This window comes from Sus scrofa, chromosome 17 (assembly GCF_000003025.6).
Source record: "Sus scrofa isolate TJ Tabasco breed Duroc chromosome 17, Sscrofa11.1, whole genome shotgun sequence".
Taxonomy (NCBI): Eukaryota; Metazoa; Chordata; class Mammalia; order Artiodactyla; family Suidae; genus Sus; species Sus scrofa.
In genome coordinates, this window is record NC_010459.5 from 46,209,580 (window position 1) to 46,227,443 (window position 17,864).

A 17,864-nucleotide genomic window follows, 5' to 3' on the forward strand; every position below is an offset into this window, starting at 1 on the left:
CACAGATCCCTTAAACAGTTTATATTTTTACTTTTTGGTAGGATCTGGCCAGGTGTAACTCCCCGCCTGGGGATGCGCAGAGGGCGGGTTCACTGATTCATCCGAGGCCTGGCATTTTGGCAATGAACAACAGGGGTATTCAAACACAAAGAACCACCTCGTTTTACCTCCCACTCTCCCACTAAACCTGTCCACCATCCTCTCGGTGGGCTTCCCCAGCCTCCCAGGGGACTGAAACCCTCCCATTACGCAAGCGAACTCGAGGCACGCATTCCTGACGCAGGATACGCGCCGCCGCATGGCTGCACCCCGCCTCGCGTATCTCTGCGCCTGCGCTCTTGGGATCAAGGCTGGGTCTCCCGCACTGCTGCGGGAAGCCTTCACTAGTCTTTCTCGGAGTGGAGCGAAATTTGGGCGCTCGGGGCCTGTCGTTTTTATCAGATTTTAATAAGAGTTGATATTAAAGGAGAAAATAAAATGAGCTTATCTTTGGTCTGAAGTTAAACAAGTTCTATTTGGATTTACCCCTCATCCAAAATAATAGTACAGTCCGAGGTTAGCCCCGCCCCCTCTCTCACTGGTCCCTCCCCCTCCTAGGCGAGCTAGGTGTACCGGCTTCTTCAGTTCTGTCGTCATCACGTAGCTCCGGAGGTAGATCCACGCCGCGGTCCCCGCCTACCAAGCGCGCAGCTTCGCCTCCGCTGTTGCTAAGCGGCCTTGGATACCTGGCCGCGGGACGCTGGGTGGTGTCAAGTGGAGATGGTGGTCACTGGGCCTCAGGTAAGCGGAATTTCGACCGTGGTGGACCGGCCCGGGCGTTGGGGAGGCCTAGGAGTTGGCGAGGGCCTTTGGGCCCGTCTTCGGAATTGGGGTCTGCTAGGGTTTAGTAAAAGTGGGGCACAGATAATAGGCCCGGATCCCGGACCTCAGACTGGGCTCACGTTTAGCTCGCCTCTGACTGGGAGATTTTTAGTCATCCTGCTGAAGATGAAAGATCATTGGACAAGAAACCATAACAAAATATCCTAGTCTCATCCCCTTTTTCTAGGAATCCTGCTCTTAGGAATTTGTCCTTCGACAAAAAATAATTAATGGCAGAAGCAGAAATATGTAAATTTCAGTAGTGTCTATGTTGGCAAAAAATGGAAAAGATGCCCTCGAAGGCGGTGATTGAGTTTATTATGGCGTAATTACGCAACCACTAACCTAATCAGAAGGCAGAATACAGTGTTGTATTATACAGTGTGAAAATAAGCATGGGCATGGATGCAACAGAACATGAAAGATAGTTGCAGTGGAACATGGGGGTATTTTTTTTTTTTAACCTGACAAAGTGATTTTAAAGTTCGCCCTGAAGAATAAAAATATGGGAATAACAGTATTAGGAAAATTCTAAAAATTAAGAGTAATAAGAGGCGTTAGCTCTTATCAACACTCCTAAATATTATAATATATATATTATAAAGCTGTAATAATTTAAAAAGTATGGAATGGAGCAGGAACTTATGGCCAAATAGAGTATAAAAAATTAATAGTAAAATTAGGAGTTCCCTTTGTGGCTCAGTGGTTGCCAAAACCGGCTAGTATCCATGAGGATGCAGGTTTGATCCTTGGTCTTGCTCAGTGGGTTAAGGGTCTGGCGTTGCTGTGAGCTGTGGTGTAGGTCGAAGATGTAGCTCAAATTCCTGCATTTCTGTGGCTGTGGCGTAGGCAGATAGCTTCAGCTCTGATTGGACCCCTAGCCTGGGAACTTTCATATGCTGTGAGTGTGGCCTTAAAAAGCAAAAAACAAAAAAACAAAAAAAAAAAAAAAAACCCAAAAAACAAAAAAAATTAATAAAATTCAGTTTATAGGGATTTACTATATAAAGCAATTTTTTTTTTTTTAAATGGTCACACCCGTGGCATATGGAAGTTACAGGGCCAGGGATTGAATCTGAGCTGCCGCTGTGATCTACACTGGATCCTTTAACCCACTGTGCCAGGCCGCTGGGCTGTGGATGAAACCTGCATCTCTGCAGCAACCTGAGCTGCTGTGGTTGCATTCTTAACTCACTGTGCCACAGTAGGAACTCTGGCAGTGTGGTATTTTAAAGATGGATTGGTGTCAGACAGCTTTCTAGTAATTTTAAAAAAAAGAACAATTAACAATGAATTTTAAGCACCAAAATCAATTTTAAATGGACTAAAAATTAAATCTTAAAAATTATTAAATCATGAAATACTAGAAGTAAGCATTGTGGATGTATTTATAGTCATAGCATGGTAAAAACGCTGCTAAATATGTCATGCAATCTAGGAGTTCCAGTCGTGGCTCAGTGGTTAACGAATCCGACAAAGAACCATGAGGTTGCGGGTTCGATCCCTGCCTTGCTCAGTGGGTTGAGGATCCGGCATTGCCGTGAGCTGTAGTGTAGGTGCAGACTCGGCTCAGATCCCGCGTTGCTGTGGCTCTGGCGTAGGCCAGTGGCTACAGCTCTGATACAACCTCTAGCCTGGGAACCTCCATATGCTGCAGGAGCGGCCCAAGAAATGGCAAAAAGACAAAAAGACAAAAAAAAAAAAAAAAGAAAGACAGTTATACAATCCAGAAGTGAGAAAAGAAAATATTAATACTCTTGACTCTATAACGTTTAAAACCTGTGTATGGCCAGCAAAATTCAACCAAAATAACCTCCCCCAAAAGAAGAAAACTACCAATAGCTAAGTTTAAAGACAAATAAACTTATGAAAGTATTTGTTTAAAGATCAATTAGAAAAATATTAAACCTAACAGAAAAATGAGCAGAGTATATGAACAAGAAAATTAGAAGAATACAAGCGGCCAATACACACTGTGGAAGATGACCATCTCACTAATTTCAAAGTGCAAGTTAAAACAATAAGGATTTTTTTGCCTATCTTATTATTTAGCAAGGATGAAAAATTAAAAGTAGATTGGATTGTGTGGAAACAAACATATTAGTGGAAGTAAAACTTAGTACAATTTTTTTGGAGGGCAATTTGGAAATAATTTACTTAGCCATTCAACAGATAAGCCTCTATTCCATAGATATGCACAGTACAGAAAAACATGTCAAAGATGATGTTGTAGTAGTATTTTACCAGCAAAAATTTGGGGGAATAACATGTCATTATATGATGGGTTGCATAAATTATGTTGCATCCATAAAATGGAATACTGTACGGCAGTTTCTAAAAGAGTGGGAGATCCACATAGGGTGACATGGAAAGATGTGAAAGATAACAGGTTGGGTGAAAAGAAGTGCGTTGCAGAGTAGCACATATGGTCCTGTTTTGTAAATAAAACTAAGTTAACATGTATAAAAAGAACTTGGAAAACTATACCCCATGTTTAAGGGTAGTAAACTGAAAAATCAGATTGGAAACATGGTGATGGCAGAACAGGGCCTTGGGAGTGGGCCAGTGGGAAGGCCAAGGTTTGCCTTGATTTTTTGGCAGCAGCTGTGATTATTCATTTTACTCTCAGCCTTTGGAATTGTAGGGAAATTGTAGCTAAGCTGCAGTTCCAACTGTATGCTTTTTTTTGGCTGCCTCCTCAGCATATGAAAGTTCCTGGTCCAAGGATGGAACCCATACCACAGTAGTGACAACGCTGGGTCCTTAACTGCTAGACCACGAGGGAACTCCTGTATGCCTTTTCTTAATGATTTAGAGGAAATAGACGGTTTAGTCTTTTTAGGGTCTTTATTTTGGAGTACTGTTTATTGTTTCCTTTTCCTGATCCTTTTTTCCATAAGGCGATCATGGAGAAAGAGCTCCGGAGCACCATTCTTTTCAATGCATACAAAAAGGAGGTATTTACCACCAGCAATGGCTATAAATCCATGCAGAAAAAACTTCGGGGTAATTGGAAAATTCAGAGGTGAGTGGGTATATCCGTTCTAAGTGATGATAACAGCCTGCTGTTAACACTGAAAAGTCTTTATTTTCTTATGTAAGATAGATTGTTTAGGTGGGAGGAATTCCATTTAAAGATCATTCCGAGGAGTTCCCGTCATGGCGCAGTGGTTAATGAATCCAACTAGGAACCATGAGCTTGCGGGTTCGGTCCCTGCCCTTGCTCAGTGGGTTAACGATCTGGCGTTGCCGTGAGCTGTGGTGTAGGTTGCAGACGCGGCTTGGATCCCGCGTTGCTGTGGCTCTGGCGTGGGCCGGTGGCTACAGCTCTGATACAACCCCTAGCCTGGGAACCTCCATATGCCCCAGGTGCGGCCCAAGAAATAGCAAAAAAAAGACAATAAATAAATAAATAAATAAATAAATAAATAAATAAATAAAATAAAGATCATTCCGAAATAAATTACTATTAAAACATCTCTTTTGAAAATTGGCAGCTAGCATATTATTACATTTTCCTCCAAATCACAAATCAGAGAATTATTCTCATTATACGTATGCAAGTTTTTAAGAGGTTACAGGCTTTCTCCATATTTTAACTTGGGTCAAAACTTCAGTTTAGGGAAAGGAAAAATGAAAGTCTGTGTGTGTGTGTGTGTGTGCTTTTTTTTAATGGGTAAAGATATGTAATCATGTAAGCAAATGGAAGAGCTGATTGAATTAGCATTTGGAGGATTTCTTTATGCCCTAGTGTGGTTTAGTTTGGACACCTTGGCTTTCGGTAGTATTTGAGTGGAAGCCGATGACTCTGTGGCAGGTCTGTTAGAGGGGATTCACTTTGGGAGAGAGACTGGACCAGGTCCCTCTAAATCCCTTCGTCTCTGGGCCTCTGTAGCCTCTGATTCCATAGTCTAGATGCTAAAGTAGCTCATAAATTGGTATAAATAGTGGATCTGACGCTTGCTTTTAAAATCGCATTTCTAGCTTAAAAGATGAAATCACATCTGAGAAGCTAATTGGGGTGAAACTGTGGATTACAGCGGGGCCAAGGGAAAAATTTACTGCAGCTGAGGTAAGAAATATCCATAAGGGGAGTTCCCTTTGTGGCTCAGCAGTTAATGAACCTGACTAGGATCCATGAGGATGTGGGTTCAATTCCTGGCCTCCATCCTGGTTGAGGATCTGGCATTGCCATGAGCTGTGGCGTAGGTCGAAGATGCGGCTCGGATTTGGCATTGCTGTGGCTGTGGCGTAGGCCGGCAGCTGTAGCTCCGATTGGACCCCTACCTGGGAACATCCATATGCTGCGGGTGCAGCCCTGAAAGGACAAAAGACCAAAAAAAAAAAAAAAAAAAGTTAATGTCTTAACTATAATGTAAAGAAATTAAAGGGAGATGATTTATAAAAAGAATGTGTACATTTCAGCTGCAAATATGTGGGCACATATACTCTAGAAGAACATGTATGTCTGTTTTTGTTTGTTAATGCTTCAGCATACATACACTAGAACACTTCTTTTTTGTTTGTTTTTGGTTTTTGGCCACCCTGCAGCATATGGAGTTCCCAGGCCAGGGATCAGATCAGGGCCGCTGTTGCGACCTGCGCTGTAGCTGCAGCAATATCGGATCTTTAACCTTCTGCGCTGGGCTGGGGATCAGGCTTTGGTCCCAGCCCTCTGTTGTGCCACAGCGAGAACTCCTAGAACACTTCTTTTCATTGACGTTTTGAAACAAAGACTAAATATAAGTGTGAGTATATAGACTCACCACAGATGGGTCAGCCTATTGTGTGGAGCCCCGAATCTGTGAAGTTATGTCTCATTTGGGAGGAAAGCCCCAGGGAGATGTTAATTGTGGCACTGTATTTTCTATATTTAGGGAGCTGGGGGAGAAAAGGAAATCCAGGTTGCAAACAAGAGCAAGAGGGCTCTGCTGTAGCAGCGCTGGTCTGAGCCATTGTTTCCAGAGGGGGATGCGTGCAATGAACCACTTCGATGCCAGAAGGAAATTGTGTCTATTATCCATATATTTAGTACCCTTAAAAAATGTCCTTTTGGGAGTGTGTTTTATTTTTTATTTTTATTTTTTGTCTTTTTTGCCATTTCTTGGGCCACTCCTGTGGCATATGGAGGTTCCCAGGCTAGGGGTCGAGTCAGAGCTATAGCCGCTGGCCTACGCCAGAGCCACCGCAACGCAGGATCCGAGCTGAGTCTGCAACCTACACCACAGCTCACGGCAACGCCGGATCCTTAACCTCCTGAGCAAGGGCAGGGATCGAACCCGCAACCTCATGGTTCCTAGTCAGATTCGTTAACCACTGAGCCACGATGGGAACTCCTGGGAGTGTGTTTCATAATTAGCTAAATATATGTATTTTCTATGCTTATGGGAGTGCCCATTCATATTTTTTTCTGATGGAGTGCTTGAAGACAGTTGAGAGACTATGGGTCTATGTTACCTACCCCAGGTGTTCTTGGGCTAAGTCAACAAAATCAGCCCTCGATTTCCTTCCCTCCCCAGCTTTGTGAAAGCCAAAGAGCTTTCCAGAGATAAGCATGCATTTCTCACGTGGTTTGATCAGTCAGTGGTTTGATCAGTCAGTGACTTGAACAGAGATCCTCCTTGCGGTTGGTGTGAAATGACTTCATCCTGATATCCTTGGCTGGCAGTGAAGAAAGGTTGTGACCAACCAGGGGTGTTTTTGCTCACTCTTCACCCCCTTCCCCACCCCCAGGGACATTTCGCAACATCCGGAGACAGTTTTGGCTGTCAGGAGAAGGTAGGAACAGCTAGCATGTATTGGGTCAAGACCAAGGATGCTGATTGGAGGAGACCTGTGACCTTCCTTTAGCTGTAGTTTTCCACTCTTGGTTTGCTGTCCTGATAGTCAACTTGGAAAATGTCATTTCAACTTGAGTGTTTTGCAGCTTTATGCTTAAAGCCAAGTGTGGAGGTCCTATGTAGAGAGTAAGTTTTTTATTGTCTTAAATACATGTACATTTAAGTGCGTGATAGATTTGAAGTGTTTATTTTTCAGCTAGTTAAGGTCTTATTCGTAGTATTTTGGACAGAAGTCTTTGGAGTATATTCATAATTTTTTTTTTCCTTTGTGTAGTTTGAAGTCCTGAAGAAGTACCTTGATGGAGGTGGAGATATTCTTGTGATGCTGGGAGAGGGTGGGGAATCCAGATTTGATACCAATATTAACTTTCTCCTAGAAGAGTATGGAATCATGGTTAATAACGGTAATCATTCTTCTTTTAATAGAGGCAGTAATTTTCTATTTGTTATTTATATTATGGTCCTTTGGCCTGGTTGTACATTGGAAAAAGCCCTGGGCTGTAAGGGTGCATGGTCCAGCATTCCAGCCTCACTTGCAACCTGCATTTTCTAGTTCTAGGAGTCTTCCATTTATAAAATGAGAGATTGGAATATAGTTCCAGGGTTCCTTTCAGGTTAAAATTGGTACATGTCTGTAATATCAAGCTTACCTCTCATCTAAGATGTACTCTCCTCTCTTTTCCCTTTAAAGATGCCGTGGTTAGAAATGTGTATTATAAGTATTTCCATCCTAAAGAAGCCCTGGTTTCCGATGGAGTTTTGAATAGGTAAGCATACTGAAAGCAGAAATGACTTGGCCAGTGGCTCTCCTCTTGCCTGCATGGCTCTTCCCTTCTCTCTTCTCATACATCCTTTTCTCTGGCCCTCTTTCCTTTCTTGCCTTTTTGTTTTATTCTATTATAGTTTATTCTATTACTTCTCATCCATCAATTTATACCTCCCATCCTTTGAAACCTTACTCCACATGACGTTTTTGCCAGTTAGAATGCATGCAGTTGAAAGTGACAGAAAACACTTCAAATGGGATTAACACGAAAGAGACTCCATTGATTCACACGCTTGAAAGCCAGGAAATAGGGCAGACTTTGAATATGGCTTGAAAGATTCATGATGTCATCAGGGCTCCAGTTCCATTTCTCTGTCATTCTCTTGGCTCTACTCTCCTATGTGGGGGCCGAATAGTTTTAACAGTCTCCAAAATTCATGTCCTCGTGCCACACCATTTCTGCAAGAGCGCATGCCTTGGTCCCAGCATGCCCAGCCAGAGCAGATATGAGGTTTGCTCTTTGAGCTGGCTGAGGCCACATGCCCATCACGCACTGGTTGCTGTGGCAGAGGGTAGAGCATGCCCTGATGGCACTGCTGGGTCGTATTCTCCACCCCTGGAGCCTGGGATGAAGTCAGTTTTTTTCTGATCCACTGGATCCTAAAACATAAAGTAGGGACTTTGAGAATGTGGGAAATTAACGCGTGAGGGGGCAACATAAGGGGCCCTCTGAGAGCTTTTCCCTATATTCAAAAAGGTTTATTCCGCACTTGAACTTGCTGTATGTCTAGCACTCTGCTGGGTTTGAAGATGCAGAGCCTAGAACACAGGACTAGGATGTGGGTCTGGTGTGCATATGGACCTTTCCCTCAGGACTCAAGAAGGAGGAACTGATTCTTCTATTTTTATATTAACTTTGGCCAGCTTCCCAAAAGATGTGTAGCTGTGTAGGTGTACCTTTATTTAATTTTTAAGAATTGTATTTTGAATAAATCTACAAAGTCCTTGTATCTAGTTCATACTTAATGAAGGGAGCATGAAATTCCTGCATGTTTTTGTTTACCAGATTTTCATTTTTTTCTTCAAGGGAAATTAGCCGAGCTGCAGGGAAGGCAGTGCCTGGAATCATTGACGAGGAGAGCAGTGGAAACAATGCCCAGTAAGTGTGTTTTCTCAGCCCACCTGAAGGGAATGTATTTGTCATTTGAAGAATTTTCTTTTTCGGAGTTCCCGTCGTGGCTCAGTGGTTAACGAATCCGACTAGGAACCATGAGGTTGCAGGTTCAACCCCTGGCCTTGCTCAGTGGGTTAAGGATCTGGCGTTGCCGTGAGCTGTGGTGTAGGTTGCAGGTGTCACTCGGATCCCGCATTGCTGTGGCTCTGGCGTAGGCCGGTGGCTACAGCTCCGATTGGACCCCTAGCCTGGGAACCTCCATATGCCACAGGAGCGGCTCTAGAAAAGACCAAAAAAAAGAATTTTCTTTTTCAAAATGAAGAGTTTTCTTTCTTTCTTTTTTTTTTTTTTTTGCCATTTCTTGGGCCATTCCCACGGCATACGGAGGTTCTCAGGCTAGGGATCGAATCAGAGCTGTAGCCACTGGCCTATGCCAGAGCCACAGCAACATGGGATCCGAGCTGCATCTGTGACCTACACCACAGCTCACGGCAACGCCGGATCTTTAACCCACTGAGCAAGGGCAGGGACCGAACCCGCAACCTCATGGTTCCTAGTCAGATTCGTTAACCACTGAGCCATGACGGAAACTCCAAGAGTTTTCATTTCTGATTACACAAGTAACTCTCACCAAAAAAACAGTGTCAGCAGTTCAAAAGGAAGAAAATAGAACACCTCCGCTCTCAATCCATGCCCCTCTCCCTAAAGCTAATCCTTCTAAACATATTTAGATTTTCTTCATTTTTTAACAGATAAAAATAGAAAAAAGTGTCTTATCCTTTTAATGACTAGATTAAATTGGATGTATCCTAATCTAACCAATCTCCTATTATTGAACATTTAGGTAGTTTATAATATTTTGCTTTAATAACAGCACCTAACATTTATTGAGCACTTACTATGTCACAGCATGTGTTATTATTTCATTTATTGAGCACTTACTATGTCACAGCATGTGTTATTATTTCATTTAATCCTCACAGCAGTTCATCAGTTGAGATAACAGAGAGGTTGATGCCTAAGCTCACTTGATCTAGCAAGTGTCAGAACTGTTTCAAACCCAGACAGTCTGCTCCAGGGCCTGTATATACTCTTAACTTCTGTTCCATACTGTTATTATAAACAGTTTAATATTTATCATAAATAACAAAGCACAGAGTGAATATCTTTATACGTTCCATTTTTGTACACTTAGCTAATATCTTTGTAGGCCAGATTCTTAGCATTCAGGTTTCTAAATCAGAGATCTTCCAGGTGATGCATTGCCAAATAAAATATATTAGTAAGTCACCCTCCAGGCATTTGTAACATTTGCAGTCCCTACATACATGCTCCCTTCTCTCTTGCCAGTGTGGAATATTCTATTGAAAGTGTTACCACTTTTGGAGTTCCTTGGTGGCCTTGTGGTTAAGATCCAGCATTGTCATTACTGTGGTTCAGGTTCAGTCGACCTCTGTCCCAATCCCTGTCCCGAAAACTTCTGCATGCTGTAGGTGTGGCAAAAAAAAAGAAAGAAAAAAAGAAAAGAAAGTGGTCCCACTTTAACTTGCAGTTCTTTGATTATTACTTAGTGGGTGGCTTTTAAAGTCATTGGCTGATTGTATTTCTTCTGTGAGTCTCCTGTTCACTGCTTTTTGCTTGTTTTTCTATCAGTGGTTTGTCTTTTCTTACTCATTTATAAAACCTCCATGTGTTGCAAATATTTTTCCCAGTTTACCTTTTTACTTTGCAGTATTTTGCCCCATAAAAGTTGAATTTTTTTAATAATTAAAACTTATTACAAAGTTCTAATCAGATCCAATATATATATGTGGAGGGTAGGGGTTGTTAGTTTACAGTAAAAGTGACATTTCAAATTATTAGGGAATGGATGATATAATTTTGGCTAAATTTCCATTTTCATGCCACATCCCAAAATAGATTTCAGATGGATTAGATTTTTTTTTTTTGTCTTTTTGGCTGGCCTCCAGCATGTGGGAGTTACCAGGCCAGGGATTGAACCTATGCCATTGCAGCAACCTAAGCCACTGCAGTGACAAGGCCAGATCCTTAACCTGCTGCACCTCAGGAGAACTCCTTAGATAAATTTTTAAATATTAAAAATGAAACCATAGAAACTATAGGTGAATGTTTTATAATCTTAGAGTAGGAAAGACCTTTCTTAGTATGAAACCAAGTTTATATCCTAAAGGGGGAAAATATATAGTAACATATATCATAAGTTAACTTTTTTTTTCTTTCTTGGCCACACCTATAGCATGTGGAAGTTCCCAGGCCAGGGACTGAACCTGTGCCATAGCAGTGACCAGAGCCACAGCAGTGACAACACTGGGTCCTTAACCTGCTGAGCCACCAGGAAACTCCATAAGTTAACGCATTTGACATTCAAGAATCACAACCTAATTCTTGGTTAATAAATGAAAGAACTGTGGACTTGAAGTTAGAGGGATTTAGAAATTCCTGATTTTTTTTTTTTTTTTTTTCCTTTTTAGGGCCGCACCTGTGGCACATGGAGGTTCCCAGGCTAGGGGTCAAATTGGTGCTATAGCCACTGGCCTACGCCACACAGCCCTAGCAATGTCAGATCTGAGCCTTGTCTGCGACCTACACCACAGCTCATGGCAATGCCGGATCCTCAACCCACTGAGCGAGACAGGGATTGAACTGGCAACCTCATGGTTCCTAGTCAGATTTGTTAACCATTTCACCACGACAGGAACTCACTCCAGAAATTCCTGATTTCTTGCCTTACATGCAGGGTGACCCTAGGCAAAGTCACTCTTACTTCAGTTGCTGTGTCTGTGTAATGGGGACAGTATTAATCTTACAAAGTTGTGGGGAAGCTCTAATGAGGCAGTGCTGTGAAAGTGCTCTATACAGTGCAAGGCATCATTTCTTACTTGCTATTGAATTATTACTTCCTCAGTAGTTGGAGTGAAGGGCAAATGGCTGTTTCTGGGTCATTCAGAAATAGCACATGTCTTGGGAGGCTTTGAGGTGTGGCTAAGCAGTTCTGCTTTGAGCTTTGAAATAGCTTGACTTGTTGGAGCCTCATAGTGTCATTTAGCCTCATTTTTTATCTTGTCCCTTTTACCTTCTCCGTCTCTATTGTAGCTACACTGACTTTGAATTCCTTAAACATGCTAAGCTCCTTCTCACTTTAGGGCCTTTACGTAACTGCTTCCTCTTCCAGGAATACACTCTTCCAAACTTTTCACCCAACTAATCTTTTTTTAAGATTTTTATTTTTTCTATTATAGTTGATTTACAATGTTCTGTCACCCAACTAATCTTACTCATTCACATGTGGTTAAGAAGAGTCCTGTGTTGGTTTGGGGGTGCACGTTTAGCGTTATGCTTAAAGTCTTATCAAAATATCTGTCTGATTAACTTCTTAGTAATAAGAGCAAAAAGAAATAGAGGAATGTAATGATAAAAGCTGACAGTTTTCATCATATAACTCAAGTGTCCACTTTCCTTTCTTTTTTTTTTTTCGGTCTCTTTAGGGCTGTACCTGCAGCATATGGAAGTTCCCAGGGTGGAATTGGAGCTGTAGCTGCTGGCCTACGCCCACAGCCACAGCAACATGGGATCTGAGCCGAATCTGCGGCCTACACCACAGCTCACGGCAGCGCCAGATCCTTAATGCACTGAGCGCAGCCAGGGATCGAACCTGCATCCTCATGGATACTAGTAGGATTCTTAACTTGCTGAGCCACAGTGGGAACTCCTGGTGTCCATTCTTGAGAATCACCTTGCTCGAGTGCATTTGCGGCAAGAGTGAGGAAGGATGTCCCCTGACATCTGCATAACTGTTTCTCCCATTCCCTTTTTCCTCCTCTTTGTCAGTTGCCCATTTCTTTCTGCTCCTGCCCTGGAAACCATGGGCTGCAGCTCCCTCTACTGGGGTGCTGCTGGGGCAGGGGTGCAAAGGGGAGAATGGGGAACATGAGGCAGGTACTTCTCAACCACCATGTGACATGGAAGTCATAGGTATAGTTAAGACTTTGCTGGAGGGACAGGGGAAACTAACCCTGGAAGGAAATAATTTTAAACTTAAGCTAAAAAGAATGGTCTAGGGAGTTCTCATTGTGGCCTAGTAGGCTAAGAATCTGACATAGTCTCCACGAGGTTGGGGGTTCAATCTTTCAATCTCTGGCCTCACTCAGTGGGTTAAGGATCTGGCATTGCCATGAGCTGTGGTGTAGGTCACAGATGTGGCTCAGATCTAGCATAGCTGTGGCTGTGGTGTAGGCTGGCAGCTGCAGCTCCGATTGGACCCCTAGCCTGGGAACTTCCATATGCTGCAGGTGTGGCTATAAAAAGGGGGAAAAAAAAGAATGGTCTAAAAGAAAGGAAAATTAGAATCATATAGGAAACTCTATATAGGTATTCCCTCTGCCTGTCCCCATCCCCACCCCACCCCCAGTTTCTAATTTTATACTTTGGTTTTAAGATTATGGTTTCTTTCCATTCTGAGGACACTTCTTTCAAACAACAGCCTTTATAGAGCTCCATTTTTCTTTCAGTAACACCACAGACCCTCTTGCAGGGGTTGACCTCACCCAGGTCTGCACCCCCCCATCCCCACTCTGCCCAACACCCTTTCCAGGGGTACATTTCCCCAAGTCGTGATTCATTCTAGATACTCGAAGTCTTTGCCAGGATAGTGGGGTGTGGAGGAGGGACTCCACAGCAGGTCTGTGTAGAAGTATCCAGTGTGGGATAGATACATGCTGCTATTCACATACATGTTCCACAGGTAGCATACCCTTCTAATAACAGGCATTTTTTTTTTTTTTTTTTTGTCTTTTTAGGGCCTCACCTGTGGCATATGGAGGTTCCCAGGCTAGGAGGTCTAATCAGAGCTGTAGCTGCCGGCCTACGCCACATCCACAGCCACGCCAGATCTGAGCCGAATCTTTGACCTATACCACAGCTCATGGCAACGCCAGATCCTTAACCCACTGAGCTAGGCCAGGGATCGAACCCGCAACCTCATGGTTCCTAGTTGGGTTCGTTAACCACTGTGCCCTGATGGGAACTCCAAGATTCACATTTCTTAAAATGCTTTATCAAACTTGTAGCTAGATACCATTTGATCCAGCAATCCCACTCCTCCACATCTAGCCAGAAAAAACCATGACTGGAAAAGATACATGTACTCCAGTGTTCATTGCAGCACCATATACAATAGCCAAGACATGGGAACAGCCTAAATGCCCATCAACAGAGCGGTAAAGATGTGGTATATATACATGGTGGAATATTACTCAGCCATTAAAAGGAAAGAAATAATGGCATTTGCAGCAACATAGATGGACCTAGTAATTATCATGCTAAATGAAGTTAGACAGTGAGACAGCAATGCCATATGCTATCACTTACATGTGGAATCTAAAAAAAGGACACAGTGAACTTCTTTGGATAACAGATGCTGACTCACAGACTTTGAAAAACTTACGGTTTCCAAAGAAGACAGGTTGGGAGTCGGGGGATGGGCTGGGGGTGGGATGGAAAGGCTATAAAATTGGGTTGTGATGATCATTGTACAACTGTAAATGTAATAAAATTTACTGAGTTTAAAAACAAAACAAGCTTTTAGCTAGAGTTATACTAATAATTGAGTTAACAGCCAAAGCTTATAAAAAATTTTATGTTTGATCATGAATTACTCAAGAAACACTGAGATTATCTTCAAAAACTTTTTTATTCATTAAAAACCATGAGCATTTCTTTATTTCTTTCAGGGCTCTCACCTTTGTCTATCCTTTTGGTGCCACATTGAATGTCATGAAACCAGCAGTGGCTGTTCTGTCCACAGGCTCTGTCTGTTTCCCACTTAACAGACCCATCCTGGCTTTTTATCACTCGAAGGTACAGTCTTTCTTAGATGTGGGTGGATATGTTTTTTTTTTTGTTACCGAAATGATGAAAACTGATTTTCTGTGTCCGTAGGGGTTTTGTGTATGTTCTCATTGGTCTTCACAACAGTTCTGTAAAGTAGGGTTTCAGTTAACTACATTTTACTGATGGGGAAACAGTAGATTGTCCAGTAGTTGACGGAGTCAAGACCTAAACCTGGGGAGTTCCCTTTATGGCTCAGTGGTTCATGAACCCGACTAGGAACCATGAGGGTGTGGGTTTGATCCCTGGCCTTGCTCAATAGGTTAAGGATCCGGCGTTGCTGTAAGCTGTGGTGTAGGACACAGACGAGGCTTGTATCCTGTGTTGCTGTAGTTGTGGCGTAGGCCAGCAGCTGTAGCTCCGATTCAATCCGTAGCCTGGGTAGCCTGGGAACTTCCATATGCCTCAGTGCAGCCCTAAAAAGCAAAAAAAAAAGACCTAAACCTAACTCTTCTTCTAAATTCACAGCTTTTCCACTGTAGCCTGAGGCTGCCTGTGTTATAACCATCTCTGACAACCTGCTCTCAATGCAGGAGAATCCATGCAGGGAAAGGTTGAGTTAACACACTGCACCACAATGCATAGAATCATGCTGCTGGTATCTTAGTTTAGCCCAGGAAAACATTTCTTTGGAAGACTATTTGCTCAGTTCTCATCCTGGAGAACCCCCAAGTGTGGGAGTGGGTGGCCCCAGAGAACACAGCCCTCCTTGTTATCGCCGCATTTTTTTTTTTTTTTTTTTTTTTTTTGGTCTTTTTCTCAGGCCACACTTGTGGCATATGGAGGTTCCTAGGCTAGGGGTCTAATCAGAGCTGTAGCTGCTGGCCTACACCATAGCCACAGCAATGCTGGATCTGAGCCTCATCTGCGACCTACACCATAGCTCACTGCCACGCTGGATCCTTAACCCACTGAGCGAGGCCAAAGATGGAACCTGAAACCTCATGGTTCCTAGACGAATTCGTTTCTGCTGTGCCACGACGGGAATGCCTCCACTGCCTTTTAATTTGTGTTTGCTGAATTCACCTTCATCTGTCTACCAAGACTTAGAATTCACCAGCTGACCTCTCAATTTTTGTCCAGAGATGTGCATGTCTCTAGCTCTACATGGTCCTTTTTTCTTCGAAGGGCCTAGGTAAGACTTTTCCCTCTCCTACTTAAAAGCTCTGGCATCACTTTATTAGGAAGTAAATAAATGTCTGTGCTGAGTTTGGAAGCTGGTATTTAGACAAAATTCATATAGGTGTCATGATAGTTGGTCTCTCCTAAATAGCTGGAAATAGTGTTTTAAAATTAAAGTGTTATTGGAGTTTCCTGGTGGCGCAGCAGGTTGAAGATCATCATTGTTGCTACTGTGGCTCAGGTCACAAGTGTGGCTTGGGTTGGATCCCTGGCCCCAGAACTTCTGAATGCCATGGGCGTGGCTGAAAAGAGAAAAATTCGCTTGTAAATGGACCCGTTCAGTTCAAACCCGTCTTGCTCAAGGGTCAACTGTGTATTATTAAAGAAAATATAAGTCTGTGAGTAGAGAGGGTTTGAATTTACTTACCTACAGGGTTTCAAGTCACAGCCCAGTTCTTTCTGTAGATACTACCCAAATCACTTACTGTTTTCAGCAACTGACATATTTGTAGTGGTTATGGTATAGTAATGGTATGTTTTCTCTCTGAAGTATTTGCTTTTAGTGTGGGACAAGTCAGAGTTTGTTTTGCAAATATTGTTTTATTTACAGCATTTGTGTGTTTGTATCTCAACATCTCTGGCGTAGGTGTCATTCTTTCCCAGTGCCCTTATAACTGTGCCTGTTCCCTATATGCGATGATGCTAGAAAATTTGATTTCATTTTGTATTTTTAATATTGCACTGTTTTTTTTCTCATTACAAAATAATATATGCTCATGGTAGAAAATTTTTAAAATACAGAGATGGAGGGAAAAAAGAACGCCACCCATTGTACCACTGCGAGGAAGCCCTGGCTGACATTTTGATCATTTTCTCCCACGTTTGCTTGTGCCTCATCTTTGTTTATTTGCCTCACAGGCTTTAAACTCCAGTAGTTGCACAATTGATAGCACACTTTTTTTTGACCTAATATTATGACAGAAGCACTTTCCCATGTTATGGAATACCCTTTCTAATCTTTAACAACTAGAGTGAGTTCCACTATTCTTTTTTTTTTTTTCATTTTTTTAATAATTATAGTTGATTTACAATGTTGTGCCACATTATTCTTAGCTATTTTCTGTGGTTGAACATTTGGATTTATTTATTTATTTATTTTTGTCTTTTTGCTATTTCTTGGGCCGCTCCCACGGCATATGGAGGTTCCCAGGCTAGGGGTCGAATTGGAGCTGTAGCCACCGGCCTACGCCAGAGCCACAGCAACACGGGATCCGAGCCGCGTCTGCAACCTACACCACAGCTCACGGCAACGCTGGATCGTTAACCCACTGAGCAAGGGCAGGGACCGAACCCGCAACCTCATGGTTCCTAGTTGGATTCGTTAACCACTGCGCCACGATGGGAACTCCTGGATTTATTTCTTTTTTTTTTTTTTTTTTTTTTTTGTCTTTTTGTCTTTTTTGTTGTTGTTGTTGCTATTTCTTGGGCCGCTCCCACGGCATATGGAGGTTCCCAGGCTAGGGGTCGGATCGGAGCTGTAGCCACCGGCCTACGCCAGAGCCACAGCAACGCGGGATCCAAGCCACGTCTGCAACCTACACCACAGCTCAGGGCAACGCCGGATCGTTAACCCACTGAGCAAGGGCAGGAATCAAACCCGCAACCTCATGGTTCCTAGTCGGATTCGTTAACCACTGCGCCACGACGGGAACTCCTGGATTTATTTCTAATCTTTTGTGATTATGACTATAAAATTGTACAGAGTTTTTGGTATATTTCAGATTGCTTTGTTGCATATGTTGACGGTTTCAGCAACAATGTATAAAAGAACTTACTTCATTAAAACTTGACCAACACTGTTTGTAGTTATTTTTTCTTGCTTTATTACACTGATAGGAAAAAATACTTTGTTTTGATTTTTTAAAATTACTAATAATAGAATTTTTTTGTCATTAACCAGTCATTACTTTTGTGAATTTTTCATGCTCGTGGCTTAGTTTTCTGTTTGAATCTTAGTTAACATTCCTTTGTTAGTACTCATAAAATGTCTGAAGCTTTATAGATTGTCTTTGGATTTTTCTTTTTTTTTTCCTTTAAGATGATGATTTTCATTTATAATTTGACTAACAATGGGAACATGCTGTTGAACCACTTCACACTGCTTTTTGTTGAAGTCAAATGGAGGGGTATGGAA

The 17,864-nt window shown here is 42.5% G+C and overlaps 1 protein-coding gene across 3 annotated transcripts in view; it reads left to right on the forward strand.

Moving 5' to 3' along the window:
- IFT52 (intraflagellar transport 52) overlaps positions 377–17,864 on the forward strand; it is a 36,741-nt gene continuing 19,253 nt past the window's right edge. Inside the window, exons 1-7 of one of the 3 annotated variants that reach the window (XM_005657667.3) lie at positions 394–780; positions 3,762–3,886; positions 4,846–4,933; positions 6,976–7,105; positions 7,393–7,468; positions 8,555–8,626; positions 14,392–14,518. In XM_005657667.3, coding sequence (XP_005657724.1) covers positions 760–780; positions 3,762–3,886; positions 4,846–4,933; positions 6,976–7,105; positions 7,393–7,468; positions 8,555–8,626; positions 14,392–14,518 — 639 coding nt within the window. In that variant the 5' untranslated portion in view covers positions 394–759. Of the gene's footprint in view, positions 781–3,761; positions 3,887–4,845; positions 4,934–6,975; positions 7,106–7,392; positions 7,469–8,554; positions 8,627–14,391; positions 14,519–17,864 lie in introns of all 3 variants that reach the window. The other 2 variants (XM_021078178.1, XM_013990708.2) reach the window with 2 other exon arrangements.